The sequence below is a fragment of the Elgaria multicarinata genome, chromosome 6, assembly GCF_023053635.1.
Source record: "Elgaria multicarinata webbii isolate HBS135686 ecotype San Diego chromosome 6, rElgMul1.1.pri, whole genome shotgun sequence".
NCBI classification, from domain to species: domain Eukaryota; kingdom Metazoa; phylum Chordata; class Lepidosauria; order Squamata; family Anguidae; genus Elgaria; species Elgaria multicarinata.
Window position 1 is genome coordinate 11,026,070 of NC_086176.1, and position 12,022 is coordinate 11,038,091.

At 40.9% G+C, this 12,022-nt stretch overlaps 1 protein-coding gene across 2 annotated transcripts; it reads left to right on the forward strand.

Moving 5' to 3' along the window:
- Positions 1 to 1,012: 1,012 nt before the first annotated feature.
- Positions 1,013 to 11,642, forward strand: SARAF (store-operated calcium entry associated regulatory factor). Of its 2 annotated transcripts, XM_063129022.1 has the most exons (6): positions 1,015 to 1,164; positions 3,826 to 4,004; positions 5,011 to 5,440; positions 7,170 to 7,269; positions 9,192 to 9,319; positions 11,391 to 11,642. In XM_063129022.1, exons 1-6 carry the CDS (start codon positions 1,080 to 1,082, stop codon positions 11,414 to 11,416), a joined length of 948 nt encoding a protein of 315 aa, XP_062985092.1. In that variant the 5' UTR covers positions 1,015 to 1,079; the 3' UTR covers positions 11,417 to 11,642. The 2 variants fall into 2 exon arrangements, with proteins under 2 accessions (XP_062985093.1, XP_062985092.1); XM_063129023.1 differs by lacking the exons at positions 7,170 to 7,269; positions 9,192 to 9,319; positions 11,391 to 11,642 and adding an exon at positions 5,987 to 6,108 and having other exon boundaries at positions 1,013 to 1,164.
- Positions 11,643 to 12,022: the final 380 nt, after the last annotated feature.

Below are 12,022 nucleotides of genomic sequence, written 5' to 3' on the forward strand. Positions count from 1 at the left end.
GAAATCATCCCTCGAAAAGCTGTTTTTCATTGAATTATTTTAATAAATATGTAACTTTTAGAACTGCTAAATCTCTTGCGCTGGCCCTACTCTTGCGCACAAAGGCGAAGAGAATGAATGAATGTAACACATCTATGTAAAACTGTATAACGGCTGGTTGCTAAATACAATAAACTTGACTTGGTAGGGTTTTTGTTTTTTATGTTTAGGGTTTCAGCCTTCCTAGGAACTCAGTACCACTGGATCTGGGGTTGCTATTTTTTAAATTAGCTCCTGTGCCTTCAACAACAGCTTCAGCTACTGATTAAGCTGCTGTTACAAAAGTTCAGGAGCAGGCCAAGGCGTGCCTTTTCCCCTTTGCCATAGCTAGTCAGTTTGCAACTTTATTTGGATCATATCTTGCACCCTTGGATGATTTATTGCATCATACATATTTATCAACGTCACTGGCTGACTCATGGGTTTGACCAAGTCATCTCTGGCTTACGAAAGCTCATGCAACAACGCGTTACGATTTTAATTAAGGTGCCAAACGGCTCTCTGTGTGTTTCAAGCGATTAAAACAGCTGCTCTTTGGGAACTTGTCTATTGTTCCAAATGACCAACGAAAAACTCTAAAGAGATCCTAATCATGCTTAGGCCTTTGTTTACTGGCAATGAATCACCAGAACAGGTCACAGGCACTTTGTACCCCCCCCAACACAGTTCTAGTTTGTCGTTTGACAGACGCCCCCCCCCCCCTTTGTGTGTGTGTCCCGCCATTCGTGCATTGACGAGAGAGGAGCCAATATAGGGTTGGGGGGGGGGGCAACTCGCGACGTCGGCCATCCCACGGCCCTGCCTGACAAACGCCCACCCACTCATTGGCTCCGCGAGCACGAGACAACGGCCCCAGCTTCAAGATGGCGGCGGCTGACCGCTCCGCCGCCGCCTGACGCCGAGTTTGGCTCGCCCTCAGGAGGAGGCCGCCGCCGCCGTTCAGCGGGCCAATCAGAGGCGCCCAGGGCGGGGACGCGCTTGCCGTCGCCACAGGCCGAAGGGGAAGGCTCCGGCTTGGACTTGCTCGCCGAGGTGCCGTAATGGTGGCGCCGTGGAGACCGCCGCTGTTGCCGCTGTTGGTGGTGCTGACAGGAACCGGCCTGGCGTGGAGCTGGGCGCCGCAGGGTGAGTACGAGTCGAGTACGAACCGCCGGCGGCTGGGCCGGGTGGGTCTCTGCTGCTGTCAGTCCCTTTCCCCACCCCGTCACTGGTCTGCGGGAGAGCCGTCGTCGATATTGTTAATAACGCTCTATTAGCCGTGAAAGCCAAACGGGACTTCCAGGTTAATTTATTTATTTATTTATGTATTAATTACATTTCTGTACCGCCCAGTATTATTATTATTATTATTATTATTATTATATTTATTTGTATCCCGCCTTTTGCCCAATAATGGGCCTCAAGGCGGTATTACAAAGTTTAAAACATACATTTTAAAACATAGGAAAAGAAATGTTTTTTAAAAAAAGTTTAAAATTCACAACAAAATTATAAGTCAGTAGGGGAACAAAACAAACAAACAAGGGGACAGGCCCTCGCCTTGGCGTCGCCCCCTTCGGAGGTGACCCCGCTGGTGGCGGACCCGCCCCCACAGGAGCCTGCCTCTTAAGCTCCCAGTCCCAAAAAGATGTTGCAGCTGGGGGTGAGATGGGTCTGTGCTGGGAGCCTGAGTCTGCTAGGAGGCAGTTCTAGTAGCCGGAGCTCTCTGGGCGGTTCACAAAAATTAAAAACCATTCAAAGTATAAAACAACAGGATAAAACCATAATATAAAATACAATATAAAAGCTCAACCAGGTAAAAACAGCAGCAATGCAAGATTACAAATTTAAAACACCGAGTTAAAATTTAGTTATAGACTGTTAAAATGCTGGGAGAATAAAAAGGGCTTCACCTGGCGTCTAAAAGAATATAATGTAGGTGCCAAGCGAACCTCCTTAGGGAGCTCATTCCACAGCCGGGGTGCCACAGCAGAGAAGGCCCTCCTCCTGGTAGCCACCTGCTTCTGGTTTAGAAGTAGGTTAGGGTTCTAGTCACCACTTGGGCCGTGAAGCTCACTGGGTGAGCTTGTGCCAGTCACTGACTCACTCCCAGCCTAACCTGCCACACAGGGTAGTGTTGTGAGGATAAAGTGGAGAGGAGGAAGACCTTGGGTTCCTTGGAGGAAAGTTGCGATATGCATGAAATAAATATTTATTTATTTATTACATTTATATACCGCCCCATAGCCGAAGCTCTCTGGGCGGTTTACAAAAGTTAAAAACAGTGGACAATAAAAAAAAGTATACAAAATTTAAAACCATCAAAAATATATAAAAATAACAGTATAAAACAGTATCCATTTTAAACAACAACAGTTCTGGGGTCCATTAAAAAACAAACAAACTTAGCATATGTTGTTAAATGCCTGGGAGAAGAGAAAGGTCTTGACCTGGCGCCGAAAAGATAATAATGTTGGCACCAGGCGAGCCTCATCAGGGAGATCATTCCATAATTGGGGGGCCACCACTGAAAAGGCCTTCTCCCTTGTCGGGAGATGCATAAACCCTCTGAGCAACATAAATACAAAAACCCTCTGAGCAACCAGGGCAGTACCAGGGGGTGCTATGGGCGCAATGAACAGGAAAGAGCTGTTGCCTTCATGCCCTTCTTGTAAAGCTCCCAGAGGCACCTGGCTAGTTATTGTTGTTATTATTGCATTTATATCCCGCCTTTTGTCCTCCAAAGAACCCCCAAGGCGGCATGCATAATCCTCCTCTCCATTTTATCCTCACAACAACAGCCCTGTGAAGTGGGTTGGGCAGAGAGTCTGTGACTGGCCCAAAGTCACCCAATGGGTTTCTATGGCCGAGTTGACTAGAATCTCCCGACTACCAGTCCAAAACTTTAGCCACTACACCATACTAGATGATCATCTGGCCTGATTTAGAAGACCTCCTCTGATTTTCTCTATTAACCATAGTGACTAAATGAAAAACTACTTATTTTATTTATTTATTACATTTCCAATTCACCCAATAGTTAATTTTCTCAGTATACCTCTCAACACCAAGTGCTCAACAGGCTATAGGATGATTTGCAGTTTTTATGGCCTCTTGGGAGTTTCAGAGGCACTTTAGAAAAGCAAATGTTGAACGAGATGAGCTTTTGGTCTGATCTCGTAGAGAAGTTTTAAAAACTATTTTGAGTCAATAATAGCCAATAACTAAATTCTCTGGAAGTAAGACTCACTGTGTTCAATGGGCTCAAGTAAGTGTGAAGAGATGGAATCACCACGTTCAGACCAAAAAATCCCATGATGACATCCTGGGCAAACACAGAATGTGGTTTGGCTGTACCTTGATTGTAGAGATTCCAGAAGCATCTAGCTGACTGCTCTTGGAACAAAATCCTTCACTACATGGGCATATTAGCCTAATCCAGCAAACCAGTACTTAATTACTTACTAATTATGCAGTAGCATTTATGTCTATAGTAGGGCATACTTTAAAAAAAAATCCTATGCTAAATTTTCAGACAGTGGAGAGAGCCTTGCAGATTGTGTGTGTGTGTGTGTGTGTGTGTGTGTGTTAAAATTAGGTATACTTACTAAATCAGCATTTGGTTTTGCCGTGGGGAGTAAAAAAAATCACACAATCATAATGGGAATTATTCTGAGAAATTCTCTGTTGGTTTTTATTCTGGAAAATGTTTATTCTAAAACAAAACAAAACTTAAGATATGCATTGCCAACTTTTTATAATGTTCCTCCACCTGTTAGGTAACCAATACTTGCATTTATCCTTCAGAGAAAATCTTGTTGCGAGATCTCCAAGTCCTGACACTCTATCCAGGCAAGTACACAAATTATCGGCGGACGTCTCCAGTCCCTCAGTTGCAGTGCACTGGAGGCTCAGCTGGATGTAGTGCGCACACCCCTGAGGTTGTCCAGTGTTACAACAAAGGCTCGGATGGCTACGATGTACAGGTATGTTTACTTAAAACCTTGCATGGAGGACAGCCTTGGCCTGAGGATGAGGAAACTCTGTATACCTTCTGGGAGTGTTCTCTTGATAAGTTTAAACAGACTAGATCTTAGGGTTGTGTGGAGGAATAAACTTGTTTGATGGACTCTGGTGATATCACTTGTTTGGAATAAAGTAACTGTATACAAATTCCTGGGAGGCACAATAAAAAACTAGTACAATATACTAAAGTCTTTAAAAACAAACAAAACCCAACCTGACTGTTTGGATCTATTGGGTTCTATTGCATTCCTTAAAATAGAGAACAGGTTTTTGGTTTTTTTGGTAAGTTTGTTTGTTTGTTTTAACTATTACTTCTGGCATATGGTAAATTTAGACGGGTTATTTGTAGTTCTGCTGAGTTGTTAGGAAAGCAAGGGCAAAATCCTATGCATGTTTGGACAGGAAAAAGTCCTATAAGTCCCAGCATCTGCTTCTCATGAGGCTTCTCATGCTTAAGTCAAGCTGATTCTTTTCAGACAGGTGTGGAGCTAGGTAGACTGCACGTGATGCTTGCTAGTTGACTTTGAACAACTTTTTTGACACTTCTTCTGCCAAATAATTTGAAACTCAATAATCCAGTTTTGATTTTAAAACTTTGTTTTTAAAAAAGCAATATATAAAATTAAAGGTACAATCCTAAGTGTGTTGGATGGGAAACACTAGGGCTTGTAGGACTTTTTTCTGTCTAAACATGCATAGGATTTGACCCCAAGTTAGTGTTTGAATGTTACAAAGCTCAAACCTTACAAAACATTACAACACTTTAAATTGTAAATGGGGTGCAATCCAAATTTGTCAGTTTTTCAAAGTTTGTTTTTTCTTGTGAACATCCTTTTGAGAACTGGGCTGAAGTTGCAGAGAATAAAAGTACTTTAACTGCTTATTTCTGAACTGGTTATTTTTTTAAAAAATCATTCTGTGGTTAATTTTACTGTAAAATTTACAAATGCTGTTTCCATTTTTTAGTGGGAGTGCAAAGCAAACTTGGATTTTTCATACCGCTTTGGAAAAATCGAAGTAATCTGTGAAGGCTATGATTTCCCGGATGACCCTTACATATTAAAAGGATCGTGCGGGTTGGAGTACACATTAGAGTTAACAAAGGATGGTCAACAAAAAGCTAACTCCTTTGGTGGGAACTACTATTCCACAACTTCTCATGATTCATTAGGTGCAGGTGCTGGACTGGTCCTGATAATATTATTTGTGGTCCTTGTTTACGGCGTCTACAAGCTCTTCCTGTGTGATAACCGTCCACAACATGGTTTCTCTTATGATGATGGGAATTCAGGGACCAATTGGCAGGATTATCGGAATCCACCTCCACCAGGATTTAAATCAGAAAGGCAGGATTATCAAAGCCCACCTCAACCAGGATTTAAATCACATTTTGCAGGTAAAGTTCTCACTTATATTTGGCAATACAAGCATTGGGATATCATGCGCAAAGGGTAATAATCAAGCCACTGGAATTGTGTACAGTTCTTCATTAGTCATGCCCGAGCCAAAGTCAGGTCCACAATTCGCTATTATAGACTAAACCAGAAGTGCAGGCAACAGTGCCCACAAAAAGGATTATGAGGTGGAAAGAATGTAAGAAAAAGCCCTGCTGGATCAGACCTAAGTCCTATCTAGTCCAGCATTCTGTTCCTACAGTGACCAACCAGTTGCCCCATGGGAAGGCCATGAATGAATGCAATAGTACCTTCCTGTGCTTCTCCCAGCATCTGGCATACAGAGGCATACTGCCTGATACTGAATATAATATATACGCATTGTGGCCATAGTGATGTAGACTGCACCGCCTCTGCTGAGCCTTGACTCTCATCTACTCCTTCTGAATTGCCGTTTGGTGGGAGATCAGCATGGGTGCTTTATGGCTTATTTTCTGTAGATAAATCCTTCTCTACCCTTAGTGACTACTTCTGTATTTATAACTCAGGGGAAGAAGGCCCAGGGGAAGATGGTGGCAGTGATGCAGGTGTGTGTGTGTATTGCTGCTGTACTATTAAGATGATTTATCTATGCCTTTCAAACCTCAGTCTCTGAAAAAAGAACAGTAACTTCAAAATTTGAGTATAACCACGTTCCCCTGAAATATATAAATATAGGGTTCCTATTGTCAGATCCAGAGTCAATGCAAAGGCAAATTGGAATGCTTGTTGATTGTACCCTTTCTGTTAACACCGCAATTCCTCTGTGCTGCAATCCTAACCCATTTATTAGGAAGTCAGTCCCACTGACTTCACCAAATCTTTTGAGAGAGAAAAATTGTGAACCGCCAAGACAGCTTTGGCTGTTGGACATGAAATAAATAATAAACAAACAAATTTAGGATGAGGCTGTTAAATCTTAAATTGTTTAGGTTTTTAGCAAAGGATATCCTACCTTGCCTGCATTGTAGTGATAGGCCTTAGCTAGACCTAAGGTTTATTATTATTATTATTATTATTATTATTATTATTATTATTATTATTTATTTATATAGCACCATCAATGTACATGGTGCTGTACAGATGTGACACATGCACATCTATCACAGTCCAGCTGAATGTGTTGCACTCAAAACATATTGTTTGGGGTGACATGATATGAAAGTCTGTGATGTTTATTTATACATTCAAATCATCAGTTGATGTGAATTAGCCCCAAAAGAAGAATATGGCCTTAGCTAGACCTAAGGTTTATCCCGGGATCATCCGTGTTCATATAAATGACACGCATGGGATCCTGGGAGCAGGCAGACACAACCCTGGGATGATCCCGGGATAAACCTTAGGTCTAGCTAAGGCCATATTCTTCTTTTGGGGCTAATTCACATCAACTGATGATTTGAATGTATAAATAAACATCACAGACTTTCATATCATGTCACCCCAAACAATATGTTTTGAGTGCAACACATTCAGCTGGACTGTGATAGATGTGCATGTGTCAGCCTATTTCCCCTCAGAATCATTCCTCACAGGGCCTGAAATCATTGGAGAGAGCATGCCGGGCTTTTGAGTGGTATGTCGAGGCAATTAGCTTATTTATTTATTTTTTAATTTAAAGAAAATGTGAAAGAGCTTTGATTTCAAAGAATTTTTTCCCATCTAAAACTGTTTCACCTTTTTTGAATTAAGGAGGTGCTCGTAGTTCCAGTTATGATTCAAATTCAGGACCAGGTTTCTGGACTGGATTAGGTGCCGGAGGGCTTCTGGGATACTTGGCTGGCAACCGAAGGTAATCCATCTTATTTTCTCTTGGTAACAATCCTTCCTGCGTCTAATGGGCAATATATTTACATAAAACGTAGGTAGACGGTGAAGGGAATGGAGTCCGTACTGCCAAAATTTTAGCACTACCTAACTTTAATCATGGTAATTTTTTTGCTTACAGATTCACTTCTAAACAGAAAGAAATCTTTGATTTTAAAAGGTTTTTTAATGTATCTTTATCCCACATTTTAATGTTGCTTTCATTAAGGCAGAGGTGGGGAACCTTTTTCCTATGAAGGGCTATTGACCCAAAGGAAGAGTCAATTGAGTGTTTGCGGCAGTCACTGGTGTACAGAGCCAGAGGTTGGCAGAGCCAAAGACAAAAGTGGGTCGATGGTATAGTAGTGTGTGTGTGTGTGTGTGTGTGCGTGCGTGCGTGTGCGTGCGTGCGTGCGTGTGCCATCTTGCATGAAATTTGGCTGAGGGTGGCAGTTTCCCCAATCCTAAGTTTTTATATATGTGCTCGAATCAGTAATTACTAGGAGACGTTATCCTGCTGCCTGTCCACCTAGAAAGGAGTTGGCTTGTGTGCAGGTACAGTTAGGAATTTGGTGGTGGAATTTGGTGGAGGAAGGCTCCTCCTCCCTCAGCTGTCACCACCAGCAGCTTTTCCTGTATGGAGGGAGATGAGAGGGAGATCAGGGCTCCCTATATGTTGTGGGGTGTTGTTGTTTTTAATATTGTAAGCCTGTGTCCAGGGACTGTCTTATTTAATTGATTACAGGTTAGTCGCTGTGGGGTGCTGTGAACAGGGAGAGAAGGAGGCTGGGGAGTCCTGCGGATTCTGCCTAAACCAGTCTCTCTAATCTTCTCCCTACCCACAGAAACGTGCTGTTCACCTACTCTCTGCTTTTGTGGCCTCACAGAGGCAGCTGGTATTGCTTCTCCTCCACTCCAGCTGCGAGGAGGACAGTGTGGATTCCTGGGTTCGTGGTCAAAGCACCAGCTTCATCTTGGATCCAGGAATCCAAAATATTCTATGCCACCCCCCCTCCAGATGCTGTCTAGGGGGCATAGGATTGCTCCCCTCCCCATGTTTATTACTATTTATACAACTTGTGTGATTTTAGTTTTGCACGGAATTTCTGTGTACCTCTAAATGACTTCTAAGTGACATAATTTCTTTGGGTTGCTCTTGGTTATCTTCACAACCTATTTTAATTGCTCTGCCTCAGTTAATTAACTTGTAAGGGACCAGAGAAAATCCCAAGCTATTCTATGGAGAAGTGCTACATCAATATTTACATTTTGAAATGCTGACTATCTTCTGTACAGCCAACCTCTCTCACAGTTAAGCTAAAGCTTGGCTTTTTAAATTGTTGTACCTTTGAAAAGTTTTTTTTCAATGTCTTACTATGTTTTTATTTGGTTATTTTATTTTCCAGAATCTGGCAAACTGCCTTGGTTGGCTTCAGAAGGATGGAATAGAAATACAATAAATACTTAATAAATAACCTTCATTTTTTTTTCCCGTGAGCAGCCTTTCTGAGAGTTACAATGGTGGTTTTAGGCATGTTCATTATCTTCCTGTGTTTGAAAATCTTGATATAATTTGTTCCTAATTAAGAGGCATGGATAAATTGCAAATAGGTTACTATGCTTCTTCGCAATATTATTCTTTGTTAAATTGAAATTCATTATTTTAATGGAATACGTGAAGATTCACCTACCATTTCTTGTGTTTATTGGATATCTATGGACATGTATAAATGTGCTTTTCCTATTATGGGTTTGTTTGTTTGTTTACTGTAAGGGCTTTACAGTAAATGACTTTCCACTAACTTTCTAAGTTATCTGGCTCTTTAAATGTTACATTAGCACACAGAGGAAAATATTGGCACATGCCATTTATAGTTTTAAAATGGTTTAAACTATTTCCCCCTCTAGGTCACCTTCGTATCACTCATCTTCTCCTTACTACAACACGTGGGCTGGTCCAACCGCTCCACCTTCTGCATTTGGCACTTCAAATAGCTCTTCAGCAACTCATAATTTAGGGACAAGGTCAACCTCTGGTAAGTTATAAGCCATGTCCATTTTGATTTTCCTGGCTAACCACAGACGGTGTGATATCAAACTTTTAGCTTCAGTCTAGAGAAATAAATTCTATTTAATTTCTGTTAAAATCAACAGGACTTGGGTCAGTGACAAATAATTTATCCCATAGCTTTCAATAGGACTTAGGCCTGATTCTCACTGAGGTAGAATATCTGTCTCTGGAATGAAGAACTTCAAAATGCAGGAGTGGGTTTATATCATTTAATGCTTCACACACAAAAACAAATCACTGCATATAGAAAACTAGTATGTTGGGGGAAAGGCTAGGGTAGAGCTAATTTCCATCTATTTTCTAAAGTTTTTAGAAGCGTGATTGAATAGTGACTTCCTTCTGAGAAAACATATTGTCTGGTCTTCTCCTCGCCCCCTTCCTGCTGAACCTTTTGCTGTCTGTATCCCCATGTCCCTGTAGCTTGAGTTCTGCTTTGTGCTTCTGTCCTACAACTGGAAAAAGAATAGAACCCTGGAGTAAAATCTGATTTTTGAGGTCAAGCATTTCTGAGCCCAAACAAAATAGGTCATTTATTATCATGGCACATCATGAATATTTCTGACTATAAACCAAACAGTGTAGACATCTGCTTTCTATTTCATGGAGAACCACTGTTCTGCCCAGTAATGATAAAATCTTGCCTCTGGAGAATTCTGGGTCCACAACAGAGTTAAGCACTCACTGGACTCAGTTGAGTTAAGTACATCTAATTCTGTGCTATATTCTGACTCTTGTCTTCAATAAGTGGAATTGCTTACTGTTCTTGAATGTCTACGGAGAGCCAAACAAAAATCCACAAATTTCATCATTGCTGCCATTTCCTTTAAACATATACGTATCAAAGGGCATGTGTGCTACATTACTAGAGCTTTTAAATAAAATTATGTTCCTAGGTAGGGGCTGAGGCACCTCCCCATCCCTGAGGCTGCAATCCTGAATCCACATTCCTGGCAGTAAACCCAACTGAACTCAGCAGGACTACTTTTTGAGCAGATGTGTATAGGATTGCACTGTTAGCAACTAACATTTTAGCTGTTCTTAGCAAATTCTATATAAACTCTCTTGTTTGTTAACATAGCCTAATGAAATTACTAATGAATCTAGAGGTATGGTGTATTGATATTTAATGGATTCTATTTAGTTGTAAAATTATACATTTTAATTGTTCTTGCAGTCATGATTTACAAGAAATACACAATGTAAGAAACATGATTTAAATCTATGACCCAGTTGAGACTTTGTTTAACCCAGGGAACTGGTATGGCTATGCGGGAGCAAGTTCCCTGCCTGCTTGCCACTTCTGCTTTCCAAAACAGCCTAGGTTGTTATTGTGATGTCTGAACCTGGAACTAGAATTATGGGCAATTGTTGGTTTAACTATGGGTTGTTTGACTCCTAAACAACCAAGAGTTCTGGGTTTGGATGTCACAACAGCCTAGGAATGGGATGCTCCTGGATTGTTTCAGAAAGCAGAAGTGGTGAGTGGGATGAAGCCTCACTTTCACGTGGCCATGCCAATTCCTGGGTTTTTAAATCCAGGAATTTTAATTGGCTGTTCTATCCGAAACAAGTCAATGAGCCATTTCACATATAGTGCTAAATCATGATTTCGCTTTATAAGGTTGAGCTGCAATGAGTTTCAGGCTCATACATTCTCCCTTCTCCTCTGGTTCAGTGGTGAGGAAACTTTCAGTTCAGTTTTTGATTAACCATGACTTGTTTTGATTGAATCCAACAAACTTATTAATCTGAAATCTGCTTAGTTATGAAGCTGCCTTGTTTCCATTAACAGTAGTTAAGAGTAGTCACAGTTTTAGGGTGTGGATGACAGGCTAAGCTATGTGTCAATCTAAAACAGAAGTGGAAGTTCCCAGTCTCCTTTTAGGCACACGAGTGGGAGGAGGAAGCGTGTGAGCCTGAGACTAGCTGTGGTTCATCTCCCTCATACTATGGTCATAAATATAGATAAATCTACTCAGCCCAGCAATTAGCTATTGACTAATAATATTTTTTTTTCTTTTCCGCCCCCCCTTTAGGTTTTGGAGGCACAAAAAGAAGATGAAGCTCAGCTTCTGATCTGCCTGAGCAAGTGAATAAAAGCAGCCTTCCAGCAATTCTGAAACCTGTTTTAAGTCTGTTTGCAGTTTTGGATTCAGTTGCACATATTTGTATTTCAGCTTTTAAAAACAATGTTAAATTTTACGCTTAAAGAGATGCTGTATTTGGTAATCGTATGGAAAGAAAAATAGAGAAAAGACAGATGCAGAAATACAGTCTGAAATCATTAAGATGTTTTCTACTCTTTGGAATAGGGTGGCCAAATTATTATTATTATTATTAATAATAATAATAATAATAATAATAATAATAATAATAATAATAATTTGTTACCCGCCTCTCTCTCTGGATCAAGGTGGTATACAACACAAATGCAAACATCATAAAATACATATAATTGATTAAAACATCTAAAACTAATACATTATTAAAAAGCAGCACATTATTAAAAGGAATCTTAAAATTCAACTGGGTAGGCCTGCCGGAAGAGATCAGTCTTTATGGCTTTCTTAAATTCCGGAAGACTGTTAAGTTGAATCTCTTCCAGTTCCCTGTTTTCTTTCCAATTCCCTCTTCTCCATAACTATTAAAGGTGCAGGAGCCTGTCCTC

Excerpts from the sequence above, each read along its gene's own strand:
- SARAF (XM_063129022.1), top strand. The coding sequence starts at position 1,080 with ATGGTGGCGCCGTGGAGACCGCCGCTGTTGCCGCTGTTGGTGGTGCTG. Across the intron at positions 1,165-3,825 it reads GTGGAGCTGGGCGCCGCAGG|AGAAAATCTTGTTGCGAGAT; the intron begins GTGAGTACGAGT and ends TTTATCCTTCAG. Across the intron at positions 4,005-5,010 it reads CGGATGGCTACGATGTACAG|TGGGAGTGCAAAGCAAACTT; the intron begins GTATGTTTACTT and ends TCCATTTTTTAG.